Source organism: Chiloscyllium punctatum, chromosome 4 (genome assembly GCF_047496795.1).
Source record: "Chiloscyllium punctatum isolate Juve2018m chromosome 4, sChiPun1.3, whole genome shotgun sequence".
NCBI lineage: Eukaryota > Metazoa > Chordata > Chondrichthyes > Orectolobiformes > Hemiscylliidae > Chiloscyllium > Chiloscyllium punctatum.
In genome coordinates, this window is record NC_092742.1 from 20,944,421 (window position 1) to 20,959,867 (window position 15,447).

Below are 15,447 nucleotides of genomic sequence, written 5' to 3' on the forward strand. Positions count from 1 at the left end.
TATTTGGTGTGAGTTACTTAGCTGCTTACTTTGGGAAAACAAAGGAGAAAGGGCCATGTTCCCACAGTTTAAAGTGTTTTGGGAAACTCAGTTAAGTGGGTTCACATTCTATCTTAATGACTACTTAGATAAGAGTTCAAATCTACAGAGTCTGATTGGATAAAACACTCTTCTTCATGTCTACAAGCATCCTACATCTGAGAAAGAGAGAAAAAATATCAGATGGAGCATTTTAAAATAACAATAGCAGGATCTGTAAGCACGTGAAACTTCTTTAAATAAACATGATGCAATTGTCAGCCTCTATCAGCGAGACAGATCAAGCTACCACGTATTTATTTCACTGGGGCTCAGATGTTTCAACACTTTAATGGATAACTGAGATCTCAGCTAACCTTAACCCTATGTTGCTTGATTGGCTGATGATCTCCAGCATTTTGTGTTTTCATTTCACTTCATTGCCACTTGCAATATTATTATTTTGTATGGGATGGTTGGGATTTGTTCTTACAGGAAAGAAAGTGGAATGGTGATTTGGTCGAGATGTTCAAATCTAGAAGAACCTGACCAGAGTGGCTGGACAGAAATTGTTCCTGGTGACAAAAGAGTCAAAAACCAAAGGAAACTGACTCAAGATGATTGACAAAAGGAATAACTATGGCATAAAGAAAAAAAAAATCATTTTGCAGCAGTTATTTCGGATCTCCCAAAAAGGACAGAATACAGCCATTTTTGTCTTTTAGAGAAGAATTTGATAATTACCTGAAGAAACAATATTTTTTTAAAATCTGCAAGGCTGTTGGGAACAGACAGGAAATTGGGAGCAGATGAACTACTCTTACACAGACAAGTCAGGCTGATTGGCTGTCTTCTCTGATGTAACCATTCCAGGATTCAATTTAATTATCAACTATGTTACTATTCTCTATGTACTGCCTCACTTAACAGTGGGACACGGAATTGCACTCTTTCCTACATTGTCTAAAACCATAAGACATGTCACCTTTTAACTCCATATCACTCACCTTGACAACTTGTCTGGTTCATTTTTTTATAGCCCAGAGGACATTCAACCTGGCCATTCTGTATCTTGGGATATTCTAAGAGATAGAGAAATAATCCATCATTATGATTGTTACTATATGAGTCAATATTATCCAGAACTTTGGTGGACAGAAGTAGAAATCGCCTGATTAGTGATATTATGATTAATGGGCTATTCGTGATCTATACTTCCATCAAGAAAGACTCTCAGCCTGTGCTGGAAGTGTGTAAAATTTGCCCTGCAATAATGTAGCACACAGCAAAATCTATAGAGCAGATTTAGATAATTTATTTCAGAACTGAAGTTATCTATAAGTTGTAGCAGAATTTTGAAAATTATTTGTCAGCATTAAAGGAACATGCAAAACTTTTGAATATTTCTTAAATTATTCTCAGAATGAAAAGTGTTATCAAACTTACTAAAAAGACATTGATCCATAAATACAACCTTTAGTTAAGCTGCCCTCATGGATTTTGTCCACCATGAGTTTTGGGTGTCAAAGTTTGATCCTACGCCTATGGTAGGATCTGGGTGCATAACGGCAACTGCTTTGCCCAGGGCCATAAGAAACGTCAGGCCGTTATGTGCACAGCCCAGACTATCATGGAAGCCAACCTGCCGCAGAAAGGCCGCCAACATCAAAGACCCCTCCCACCTCAGTAATGCTCTCCTATAACCTCTCCCGTCAGGCAGAGGATACAGAACCTTGAACACAGGCATCAGCAGTTTCAAGAACAGCATCTTCCCTGCTACTATTAGACTGCTGAATGGACCTGACCAACTTCAAATGATTGTTGATCTTGCTTTGTGAATGTCCTGTGCAGCCATTAACTGTACGCCTTGCTCTGTCTGAGCACCGTATGATGTGCATATCCTTGTTTTATATGATCTGCCTTTACTGCTTACAAAACAAAGCTTTTCATTGTACTTCGGTACATGTGACTACAATAAATCAATCAAAATCATATCAAAATCAAGACTGTCACTTCTCCAAATATGTCTCATCTTTGTTTCTGCTTTATCTAAGAAGCCATATAGTCCTAACTTCTGCAGTTCCAATAAATTTCTTTATTTACAAAATACACAATACTCATTGAAATTGCGAGGGGAATCTCAGAGTCATAGAGATGTACAGCATGGAAACAGACCCTTCGGTCCAGCTCGTTTTAGCCGACTAGAATTCCTAAACTAATCTAGTCCCATTTACTACCACTTGGCCCGTATCCCTCTAAACCTTTTCCATGCATATCCTCACCCAGATGCCTTTTTAATGTTGTAATTGTGCCAGCCTACACCACTTCCTTTGGCAACTCATTCTATACACACGCCACACTCTGTGTGAAAAAGTTACCCCTTAGGTCTCTTTTAAATCTTTCCCCTCTCACCCTAAATGTATGCTCTCTAGTTCTGGATTTCCCCACCCCAGGGAAAAGACCTTATCTGTTTATCCTATCCATGCCCCTCATGATTTTATAAACCTCTGTGAGGTCACCCCTTAGCCTCCGACACTCCAGGGAAAACAGCCCCACCCTATTCAACCTCTCCTAAAATCATGAAGGGACTAGATAAGATAGAAGCAGGGAAGTTGTTTCCGCTGGTGGGAGAAACTAGAACTAGGGGGCATAGCCTCAAAATAAAGGGGAGCAGATTTATGAGTGACTACTTCTTCACCCAAAGGGTTGTGAATCTGTGGAATTTGCCCAGAAACAGTGTTTTGATTGGCTCTTCAATTATAACTGTTTTGGGTTCAGCATAGTAACAAACACCTGATTAGCTCCTGAGTGTCCGTGTCCTGCAAAGAGGAAGCATCTCAATCTCTTTTGATCCTTTCTATTTCGAGAAGCAACAGAAAACCTTCTGGTAGCTATTCTCACTTATTCAATAGTCTACTCTCCAAATTTCCTTGTGGGAAGGGAAAACCATAAATTAAACTTCAGAAGGTTTAAAAGGGCAGATTGCTCAGCTAGTAAATGGAGTAAGTGTGCATCCCCAACTTCGGATTTTTAGCAAAAAGAAAATCAGAAGAATGAGAAACAAACCCGAAAAGAAAAAAAAACTCATTGACATCTGTGATCTGGACTGGGGCCAGAACTGTGCCATGCTGACTTCTTTTCCCATTCTCACCCGTAATACTCAGGTCCTGTCTTGTCTCTTTGTGTGTCTGTCTGTGTATGGGAATTTTTAAAATGGGTACAGTTTGAGTCGGAGAATTATAAGCTCGTAATTCATCTTTCTTTCTTTGTCTTTGGTTTAAAAATGATTAGAGTACAAATAGTGAAGAACTCCTGCCTTCAGCTCTTCCCCTTCTTACTTCCAGAACAGCAATGGTGTTCCCCTTGTTCTCACTGACCACCCCATCTTTCTTCTCATTAAAAGGGTCATGTCCTGCCATTTCTATCTCCTTCAGCTGGATGCCACCACCAGGAGGCAGCTCAGAGGAGATTTCATAGAATTTGCCAAAATTAAGAACGGGCTGGATGGAACCGTAGGGAGAAGTTGATCCACTCATAGAGCCATAGGTCCAACTCGTCCATGCCGACCAGATTTCCCAAACTAAACTGCGTTTGGCCCATATCTTTCTCAATGTTTCCTATTCATGTGTAAAAGTGAATGTGAGGGCATAGATTTAAAGTGATGTGTAAACAAAGCAAGGGTGATGTGAGAAAAAGCTTTTTCACACAGTGAGTAGTTAGGGAGCAGAATGCACTGCCTGGGAACATGGTGAAGGCAGGTTCAATTGAGACATTCAAAAGGGCCATTGGATGATTATTTGGATAGAAGTGGTATGCAGGGATGTGGGGGAAAGGCAGGAGATTGTCACTAATGAAGGGACAAAGGGCTGAATGGCCTCTTTCTGCACGGTAGCAGCTTTGTGATGCACTATTGTAACGGTTCTGGTATGTTTTCACGACGCGGATTGTGGCAGCCTTGGAGGCAGGCTGAGGAAAATGCCCAGTGGCTTCTGGATACAAGCTGAGACCCAATCGCAATGTCAAGGCCCGTACAGCTCAAACCGAGGGGAGTGAGCCTCCACCTGGGCAGAGACTCTCAATAGAACACAGCCCAAGAGGCCAAAAGACACCAGAGGGCGACTGGCCAAGTCTTCCATGCCAACATGGCCAACCGCCGACCCAGCTGAGGAACCTAGGTCGTCACCAGACATAGAGGGACAGAGAGGAAGAAGAAAACATACTATGCACACTGCATCACTGGAAATAAGGCACAATTTTGTCAATGGATTCACACATACTGTGACAATATTTGCTGCAACATTGCTCTGGTTAAGTCAGATCCATGTGAGATGAGCAGCCCATTCTAGCATCACAAAGATATAAGCTGTTGCATTTGCTAAGCATTGCTCATCTTTCATTAGCAACCGAGACTTTGACTGCACCATAACCTCATATATCATGGATCATGGAGGCTTTAACTTTGATCATTGCAGCCAAGGCTTTGCATGTCAAGGTGGAGATCCTGAGGCTAAAAGCAATGCGTCAGGGCCTGGCTTTAACAAATCCTTCAACCCTCTCCTTATGGCGAGAATCAAGGAGTGAATATTGGGACGCCTGTGAAAATGGCTGCGAGACACAGTATAAGTCAAATCCACCATATCATTAAAATAAATAGTGAAAGGTGAATGGCTTAACTCCTTGTACAAAAAAAACAGTTCCTGGAATATACAAACTATTCTGCGTATTGCGATCTAAATGTCAGTCACCTCAAATCCCTTTGCTCCTCCAGATTGTGTAATCTCATGTCTCATTTAGAATATTTATATTTCTTCAATCCAAAGTCAATGACTCACATGCCCTCAATTTATCTTTACCCTGTCATGACTTGGTCTGTGGAAATCTGTGTTCCTTTGTATTTCTGTGATCCCATCCACTCACCTCAGTGCCATTTTAAAAAGTCCATGTTCAACTCTAGCCTCCTCCACAGTAGTTAGAAACCATGGAAAGATTACTGTGCAGAAAGAGGCCATTCAGCCCCTTGTGGCCAAGAAAGGAAGGCTAGCTGCCCCTTCTAATAGGACTTTCCAGTACTTGCTGCTTTGGCTTAAAATGCTTCAGGTGTAGGTTCCTTGTAAATAGGTTGAGTGCTTCTGTACAAACCACCAAAAAGGAGCAGACATTCCAGAAACCATCACCTTCTAAGTGAAAAAGCTTTTCCTCAACTCCCCTCTACTCCTGTTACCAATCAACTCAAATCTGTGCCCCTCAGAAATCAACACTGTTATTGAAAACAGATCTGTCCTGCCTACTCTATCTTAATTCTTTTGCACCTCTTGACCTCCACTGTTTTAAGGATTAAAACTCTAACATGTCCAAACGCTCCTCATGGTTGCAATTTCCAACCCCTGCCATCAACCTCATAAGTTTCCTTTGTGATTTGTCCGGAGCAAACATGTCCTTTCTGTAAAGTGGAGACTCAGACTTCCATTTGTTGTATTTTATACAGTACCAATTTTTAAAAAAAATGCTTTTGTATTAAAATCCAAGGAAAGTATTTCAAAGATTTTTTTTTACTACCTTATCTAGCAGCCCTGCTACCTTCAAGGACTGGTGGACATGTGCTCCAAGATTTCTTAGTGCCTCAGTATCCTTCTGTTTATTGTGTTTCCCTACTTTTATTTGCCCACCCAAATGCATGACCTTATGACTTCTCGGGATTGAATTCCATTTGCCATTTTACTTCCCACTCAACCAAGCCATCGATATTATTCTGGAGTTGATAACTATTCACAATTAGTTTTAAATGACTGTATTTTGTAGTGACTGTAACTTTCTCAATAGTGTCTTGCACATTGGAATCTAAATAGTAAACATACACAGCAAACAGCAGGGGAACCACTAAGTCCTGTGGAACACCACGGAAACCACATTCCATTTGCAAGAACGTCCATGAAGTATTACCTTTTGCTTCCTATCGCTGGGCTAAATTTGGATTCAATGCATTATACTCCATTGTACATTAGTATCGCATGTGCTTTTACTTTTCTGACCAATTTCCAGTGTAGAACCTTGTCAAAGGCCTTTCTAAAATCCATACAGTCAACATGCACTGTACTACCTCATCAAACTTCCTTGTTAGTTCTTCAAAAAGTTAACTTGGGTTATGAAGACATGACCTTCTCCTTACAAACCAATACTGTATATTTGGGTTAAGCCATGTCTTTCTCCATGACAATGTATCCTGACTCTCAGAATTGTATCAAATAATTTTCCCAACAAAGTAAGACTGCCTGGGGTATAATTATTTGACAGACCCCTTCCACCCTTTTCAACCACAGGTACAATTTTCACGGACATCTGGCACCTCGTCTGTCACTAGTGAGGACTGAATAATGTTACTCAGAACATCCATCATGGCTGCCATGACTTGATTTAGATACAATCTATCTAGCCCTGTTGTTTCTTAAATTATTCATTAAAGAGATGTGGGTGCCACTGGCAAAGCCAATATTTATTGTCTATCCATAGTTGCCCTTGAGAAGATGGTAGTGACCTTTCTTCTTGAATTGCTGCCATCCATTTGGTATAGGTGCCCCAAAATGTAGTTAAGGGAGGGAGTTCCAGAATTTTGACCCAGGAACACTGGAGGAATGGTGATTTGTCTCCAAGTCTGGACAGTGAGTGGCTTCGATTGGAAGTTGCAGATGATAGAACTTCCATTTATCTGCTTCCATTATCTTTCTAGTATTAGGGACCAAGAGTTTGGAAAGTGCTGTCTGAGAAGCATGAGTGGATGTGTGCAGTGCATCTTGTAGATGTTATATACTGCACCGATTGAATGCTGTTGGCAGAAGGAATGTATATTTGTGGATGCCGTTGCAATGAAGCAGGCTGCGTTATCCTGGATGGCATCAAACTTCTTGAGTGTTGGCATAGCTGCACCCATCAGGAAAGTGGGGAGTATTCCATCACACTCATGACTTGTACCTTGTAGATAGTGGACAGAACTTCTGACCAGCTCTTGTGGCCATAGTATTTATAGGGTTAGTCCAGTTCAGTTTCAGGTCAACAGTTACCCAAAGGTGTTGATTCAGCAATGATAATACCATGGAACGTCAAGGGGGTGTGGTTAGATTCTCTGCTGTTGGAGAAGTTCATTGCCAGGCATTTATGCACCGTGAATATTTATCTACCTTCAAGAATGTCAGCACCTCCATTACTGTCTTGCCTTCTATACTTATTACATTGAATATTACATTGAATATTACACACTCCTCCTCTTTCCTGAGAATGTCTGCATCATCCTTCTACTTTCTGCAGGCAAAATATTCAGCCTAGCCACATCTTCTGCATTCATACATACCCTGTATGTCTCTTACCCTCCCCTTAGTTACCATCTTGCTCAACATGTAGTATAAAACATCTTTGTGTTTTCCTTGATTTTGTCTTTTTTCATATTCTTTGCTTTCCAATTTCATTTTTACTTCACCCCTGTACTCTCTTACATCTTTAGGTTTTCTACATTTTTACGTTTTTGTGACTGTCACAAATTTTCTTTTTTTTTTGCATAATGTTACCCTGGATACTACTGGATATGGGTTGTGCTGCTATAATGCATGTTTCATTAATGCAAATTTGTAATAACACAATTCATGAATTGAGGACACTGTTTCAAAAGTGTGAACTTTTAAAGCACGTGTTGGTTATAACATGATTCCGGCGCCATTAGTTTTCATGGTGCTGCTGTTACATGATTTTCTTATTACAGGATTGCACGAGAACAGAATTACTGCGTTATAGCAGAACTGCATGCATTAGGAGGCTCTAGATTTAGCAATAGCTCTCTTTTGTTTTATGAGGACAAGTCTACATTATGGCTGCTAAATCTCACTTTTGATCATTGGATTATAATGGTAAAAAGCCATGGTACAGATACAGTACATTATGGAAACCTGGGAAGCACTGCTTCTCAAATCTGCCAACTGAAGTAAATAATAAGTGATAACCCAAAGAGGCGTTCTCTGTCCTTTAGTAAGACGCAATTGATTACATGCAAATTGAGGATTCCAATTTGCAAGTGTGGAACAAAGCTAGGGGTCAGACCTGTATTAAACAAAGATCCAGAAACCTCAGACATCAGGAAGCAATAACATTATGGTCGTAAGTATATAAGATTAGCATAATTCAGGAATCAGCTTGTTCAAACTCATTTATTTGAGTATGTAGGTTAATTGGGCTACTACTGCCACAGGGATTGAATCAGCATCTGTTCAATCATTCTACACTCTCGTCAGCTGAACTACACATACCTTTAACATATTCCCTGCCCACAATCACATAACTAATTGCATCCCATGTCCTAAAATTACCTACAATCGCGTGCTTTCTCATTTTCACGAATGAATTCCAATAACCATTCAGATAATGATGCATGGCCAAAAGTCAATCAAGGGATGAATATAGACAGTATATAGGCTGTGAAGAAGTAACACCCACTAACACAAGATGTCAGATGCATATTGCTACAGTGGATTAGATGTCCTAGTACATAGAGATTTGTTTCTACAAGAATTGCACTGCAGTAAGGGCAGTGAACAACCTACACAAATAGGTGGTGCCACACACAAATTGAAGAATATATCATATTTTGGCATCATTCTATATGTTCCTATATATTAGGAATAAGAGTAGGCCACTCAGTCCACTGAACCTGCTCATGGGCTGATCATCGAACTCAATATCATAATTCTGTGCCAGCACTATATTCTGTAATGTCAACAGACTTCAGAAATCCATCGTTTTTTTGCCTTGAGCATGCTTACTGAGTGAGCTTGAACAGCCTTCTGCAGTCGAGAACTCCAAAGCTTCACCACCGCCAACAGAAGACAATTCTCTTCATCTCAGCCTGAAATGGCCTCCCTCTTACAGGCAGACCATGCCCCAGGTTTTAAATGCACCAGCCAGGGAAACATCCTATCCACCCTGTCAAGTCCTGGAAACATTGTGAGAGATAAAACTCCAGAGAATACCTGCCCAATTTCCTAGGTATCTCCTAAAAAAACATCTCCCTCCATCCCTGGTGAATCCTAATTGTACTCCATCTGTGAAAGTACTTAATCCTATTCCGTCTCACACTGTGACCTAATTTCAAGGCTTGAAAATTGTTTGGACCCCTCAAGTAAGCACTGTAAGACCTCTTCTGTTCTATTATTCATTTACAGGACGAAAGCACCACTGGCTAGGCCAGCATTTATTACCCATCCCTAATTATGTGGTGGCAATGACCTAGTGGTATTATCACCACACTGTTAATTCAGAGACCCTGGTAATTATTCCCAGAACATGGATTTGAATTTTGCTGTGGTAGATGGTGGAATTTGAATTTAAGAAATACCTGAAATTAGGAGTCTAACAATGACCCTGAAACCACTGTTGATTGCCAGAAAAAGATGTAAGACATAACACCATTAGACATTGGAGCAGAAATTACAGCATTCAGCCCATCAAGTCTATTTTGCCATTCATTCATGGCCAAGAGATTTATCAATCCCATTTTTCCATTTTCTCCCTGTAAACTTAGATCCCCTTAGCAATCAAAAACTTTTCTATCCCTGTTTTAAACAGACTCAATGACCTGGCCTCCACAATTTTCTGTGGCAATAAATTCTACAGATTCACCACTCTCTGGCTAAAGGGATTTCTCCTTATCTTCAATTTAAAAGGTATTCCCTTTACTCGGGTCCTAGTCTCGCTTGCCAATGAAAACATCTTCCCAATGTCCATTCTTTCCAGGCTGTTCAGTATTCTGTAAGTTTCAATCAGATCAGCCCCTCGTCCTTCTAAACTCCATCGAGTATACTCTCAGAGTCCACAAATGTTGCTCGTGTGTTAAGCCTTTCATTCCTGGGATCATTCTTTTGAACCGCCTCTGGACCTGCTCCAGGACCAATACCTCCTTCCTGAGGTATGAAGCCCAAAAACAAATCTGGTTGACAGCATTTTTATTACCCATTTTCTTACTTAGATAGCAGTTAGGAGTCAACCCACATGATTGTGGGTCTGGAGTCACATATAGGCCAGACCACGTAAGGAAGTCAGTTTCCCTTTCTAAAGGACACTAGTGACCCAGATGGGTTTTTCCATCAAGGGACAATAGATTTGTGGTCATCATTAGAATCTTAACTCCAGACTTTTATTGAACTCACATTCTACCATCTGCAGTGGTGGGATTTGAACTGGGGCTGCCAGAACATTACCTGGCTCTCTGGATTAACAGTCCAGTGATAATATCACCAGGCCATTGCCTCTCCTCCCAGAACAATAGGGGAAGGTCCTGGCAGGAGATTGACTGCTGTAATTCATTCAGAGCTCCACATCAGCCATTACTACCTGAGAACTCATGACCCTAGAGTTGCAGCTTACAACCACACTTGGGGTCCTGCCCCCATTTTTGGGAACAAAGCCAGAAATTGCCTGAAAAGCTCATCAGGTCTGGCAGCATCTGTGAAGAGAAAGCAGAGGTAATGTTTCTGGTCCAATGACCCTTCTTCAGAACGACTGGACATTTGGAAGGTCCTCTAGTCAGAATCATCAGAATAGTTGCAGTGGAGGAACTGAGAGAATTTACTGCCACAGAAGGCTGTGGAGGCCAGGTCATTGAGTGTACTCAAGACTGAGATAGATACGTTCTTGAGTATCAATGGGATCAAGAGATATGGAGAGAAAATGGTACAATGGGGTTGGGAAATGTATTAGCCATGATTGAAGGTGGAGCAGATTTGATGAGCTGAATGGCTTAATTTCTGCTCCTATGTCTTATATTTCAATGAAATAGAGTCTTTCCTAGAAGCAGGGTGTGAGGATGTATAGTTGAAGTAACTATGGGAGTCAGTTGGTATGTGATAGATATTGTGGGCAGCCTAGCCCCAGAAATGGAAATAGAGATGTCAGCAAAGGGAGAGGAGGAGTCAGATATGGACCAGGCGTAAGGAAAAGCAAGGTGGAAATTGGAAATTGATGAATTTTTCCAATTCTGGATGAGAGAGGGAAGCAGCACTGATGATGTCATCGATAACCAGAGAAAGAGTTGCAGCATAGGACTAGAACAAAGAAAGCCCCATCTACCCCAGAAAGGGACAGTCAAAACTTGGGCCCATGCCTGTAACTATGGCCACACCTTTGATCTGAAGAAAGTGGGAGGAGTCAAAAATGAACCTACCCAGGGTGAGGAGCAGCTCAGCCAGCTAGAGGAGGCTGGTGGTAGATGGGGACAATTCAGGCCTTTTTTTCCAAGAATAAGTGGAGAGCCCTGAGACCATCCTGATGGAGCATGGACATGTAAAAGGATTGTATGTTCATGGTAAAAAGAGGCAGCTGGAACCTGCAAACTAGAAATTCTGAAACTGATGTATAGCGGGAGAGGGATTGTGGATATCAGTGGGAAGGCACTGTACAAGGGAAAGTGGGAATAAAAGCGAGTCAAGTTAGGAAGAGAAGAGTTCTGTGGGGCAGTTACAGGCAGAAACAATGGGTCTGCCTGGGGATTCCTGTTTCTGAATTTTGTAAAGGAGATAGAAGGAGGCTCTATGGGGTTGGGGGTCTGTGAATTTTGTGGAAGTGGCGTTGGGACCGCCAGTTGAAATGAGATTAGTTATTAGGACACAAGACTTGGCATTCCATGTTGGGGTAATGATCCAGGGGAAGATAGGAGGAGGAGGTGGTACCTGAGAGCTGGTACTCAGCCTCCACAATGCAGAGGTTGGCACGCCAGACAACAGCACCATCTTGGGAAGCTCTGCTCTATGGCAGGCTCCTTAGATAAAGAGACCAAAGCTGCGTATAACACAGAATCACACAATTGTTACAGCACAGAAAAAGGCCATTCAATCCATCATGTCTGCTTTGGTTCCATTACTTAGTGCCAGTATCCTACCTTTCCCCCATAGGGGGCAACACATACAATTAATCTTTTAGCACACTTCATGAGAACCACAACTCACTGGATGTGACATTTCCTTTCTCCTGGTGTTGATCAATCTACAGGATTTGAATGCGCATTATTTCCACAAAAAAGAAGTCCCAGATTTTGGAACTCTTCCTCTAAATCCTCTGGACTTGCTACTCCATCTCCATCCAAATCTTCATTCATTGCTCCCTTGACCAACTCATTTGAACCTGCCTCCACCATATTGCCAGACAATGCATTCCATACTCACTGGACAAAATTTCTTTTTTCTCTCATCAGATCACGTCACTATAAACTATAAGGTGTTGCCTGTCTAAGGCTGTATACAATTGGAGCAAGGTGCATTTGAAACTCATTTCTGCACTCACTGAGGCCGACTCAGCACATCTTATTAGTAAGAAAGCATGAGAACCATACAGATAAACTGAATGTTAAAGCCAGCCTTTTAACATATCTAACACCGAATTTAATTACAAACAGGGTTGATAGCTGAATGGCTAATTATGCATATTCATAATTATGTCCGAGAAAATCTGGAATATTTGTCATTCCAAATTGGCTGACAGCCCCATGCAGAAACAGATACAATGACTCTAATCAATCTTACAAATAAAGTAAGTCTCATTCGCTGATAGGGGAAAACAAACTTTACTTCCCCACTTACCAAAATACTGTTTGATACTCTCCTGGATCTATCATATTGATCTGTACCTCTGCTGTCCTCCATACCCTTGTAAGGCTGTTTCAGAGGACGGAGATCCCAACCTATATGAATATGCAGAAAATGGATTTACTATCAATCTCCTCTGATAGGTGGAGAACAGAGGTACAGAACATTATCACAGAGTTTTCTATTTTAAGTAGAATACATTTTATAAAAAGTGAAATTGCAGAACTCAACTGCAAAGAGTTGCCAGTCTGGACTATTGTGCATGTAGGTTTGCTCGCTGAATGGAGGTTCATTTTCAGACGTTCGTCATCCTATTGGGTAACATTTTCAGTGGGCCCTCAGGTGAAGCAGTGTACATGATTCCTGCTTTCTATTTATATGTTTGGGTTTCTTTGGGTTGGTGATGTCATTTCCTGTGGTGATGTCATTTCCTATTCTTTTTCTCAGGGGCTGGTAGATGGGGTGTATCAACAAACACATTGAATTAGACCCCATCTACCACCCCCTGAAAGAAAATAGGAAATGACATCACCACAGGAAATGACATCACCAACCCCAGGAAACCCAAACATATAAATAGAAAGCAGGAATCATCAGCAGTGCTTTGCCCTGAGGCCCACTGAAGCTGTTACCTAGTATGGTGACAAAACATCTGGATATGAACCTTCCAGCTCAGCGAGCAAACCTACATCCAGAACCTCAACCAGAACTACAAATGTTCTCAAAACTCGCTGGTCTATTGTTTTAACCTCTGAAATGTCACCATAAAACAGCTTACTGTACTCAGTTGGCTGATACATGACAGCTAGCAATTGATTAAAAGACTCAGATAGCAAAGGCAATATTTTGGTTACACAGATATCCAGAAGGCCTTCAGTTAAAGCCCATTAATCCAAGTATCTTCCTACATCCATCTAACCTGTGCTTTTGTTTGCAAGTTCTTGTTTTTTGCTGAGGCCATGAAATGTAAAAAAAAATTGTTCTTTCTAGAAATGAAATGCAGAATAAGCAGATCCAAATCAACTGGACAAGTCTTCTAAAAGATACATATGCAAAAGCGAAACTGCGAGGAAGAGTTATATATTGAGGCAAGCTGACACATGCAATCAAAGATTACTTTCAAACTAAAAGTGCAACTAACTCTATAGTTGAAAGGTTAAATATTGTGAAGTACATTTACAACAGTGTAAAACATTTTGCTAGTTACTTCTATGCATGAAAATTTCTATTACACTGTGAATATGTTTGAATTATCCAGGAGGGGGCAGTGCGTGCAATTCATTTTTTAGCACACTTCATGAGAACTACAACTCACTGGATGTGACATTTCCTTTCTCGTGGTGTGGATAAATCAACAGGATTTGAGTGCTCATTATTTCCACAAAAAAGAAGTCCCACACTTTGGAATTCTTTCTCTAAATCTTCTGGACTCGCTACCTTCCTCAGTCCTTCAATGCTTGCCTAAAAATACATTTTTTTGACCAACTTTCATTTACCTTGTCTCCATTGCTCTGAAGCACTTTGGAATGGTTTTCTGCATTTAAGACACTATGCAAATGCAAGCTTCCTGTATTGTAGGAAAGCAAGAGATAGCTATGAATGACTCGAGATTTAACTTCTTACTGAAGGCTGAAATGCGATGATGTGGAATCTAGGGATTTTGGGAAAACAAGAGAAAGAGTAGCATAAGAAATACACAGGTTTGGACCAAGATTTCCATCTGTTTATCGAAGTGTTGTTACTACTAGGTGAATATTGAGGGTCACAACTCCACTTTATTTAACTCTCTCTCCTGGTTGGTTGCAACAAACCTCTTTAACCAGATGAACAATGAAGGAGAGCCAGTTCCAAGGTTTACTTGTGCGAAAAAAACATTAACTTTTATTACCCCAAAACAGTAATAAAATGTGACAACAAACACATAGATAATGAGCATTTTCATTCATTCATGAGCCGTAGGCATTATTGGTGAGGATAGCATCTATTGTCTATTCCTAGTTGCCCTTGAGAAAGTGATGTGTTGCTGGAAAAGCGCAGCAGGTCAGGCAGCATCCAAGGAGCAGGAGAATCAATGTTTCAGGCATGAGCCCTTCTTCAGGAATGAGGAAAGTGTGTCCAGCAGGCTAAGATAAAAGGTAGGGAGGAGCATTGGAAATGCGATAGGTGGAAGGAGGTCAAGGTGAGGGTGATAGGCCGGACTGGGGTGGGGGCGGAGAGGTGAGGAAGAAGATTGCAGGTTAGGAAGGTGGTGCTGAGTTTGAGGGTTGGGACTGAGACAAGGTGGGGGGAGGGGAAATGAGGAAACTGGAGAAATTTGAGTTCATCCCATGTGGTTGGAGGGTTCCTCCAACCCTCCAACCACAAGGGATGAGGAACCCTCCAACCACATGGGATGAACTCAGATTTCTCCAGTTTCCTCATTTCCCCTCCCCCCACCTTGTCTCAGTCCCAACCCTCGAACTCAGCACCACCTTCCTAACCTGCAATCTTCTTCCTGACCTCTCTGCCCCACTCCAGTCCGGCCTATCACCCTCACCTTGACCTCCTTCCACCTATCGCATTTCCAAAGCCCCTCCCCCAAGTCCCTCCTCCCTACCTTTTATCTTAGCCTGCTGGATATGCTTTCCTCATTCCTGAAGAAGGGCTCATGCCCGCCTGCTCCTTGGATGCTGCCTGACCTGCTGCGCTTTTCCAGCAACACATTTTCAGCTCTGATCTCCAGCATCTGCAGTCCTCACTTTCTCCTTGAGAAGGTGATGGTGAGCTGCAGTCCATCTGCTGTAGGTTGGCCTGCAATGCCCTTAGGGAGGGAATT

At 41.5% G+C, this 15,447-nt stretch overlaps 1 protein-coding gene across 2 annotated transcripts in view; it reads right to left on the reverse strand.

The window, feature by feature from the left end:
- The window catches only part of LOC140476119 (latent-transforming growth factor beta-binding protein 2-like), a 469,839-nt gene that overhangs the window by 221,292 nt on the left and 233,100 nt on the right, over window positions 1–15,447 (reverse strand). For both annotated transcript variants that reach the window (XM_072568220.1, XM_072568221.1), the window contains exon 9: window positions 1,026–1,100. In XM_072568220.1, coding sequence (XP_072424321.1) covers window positions 1,026–1,100 — 75 coding nt within the window. The remainder of the gene's footprint in view (window positions 1–1,025; window positions 1,101–15,447) is intronic.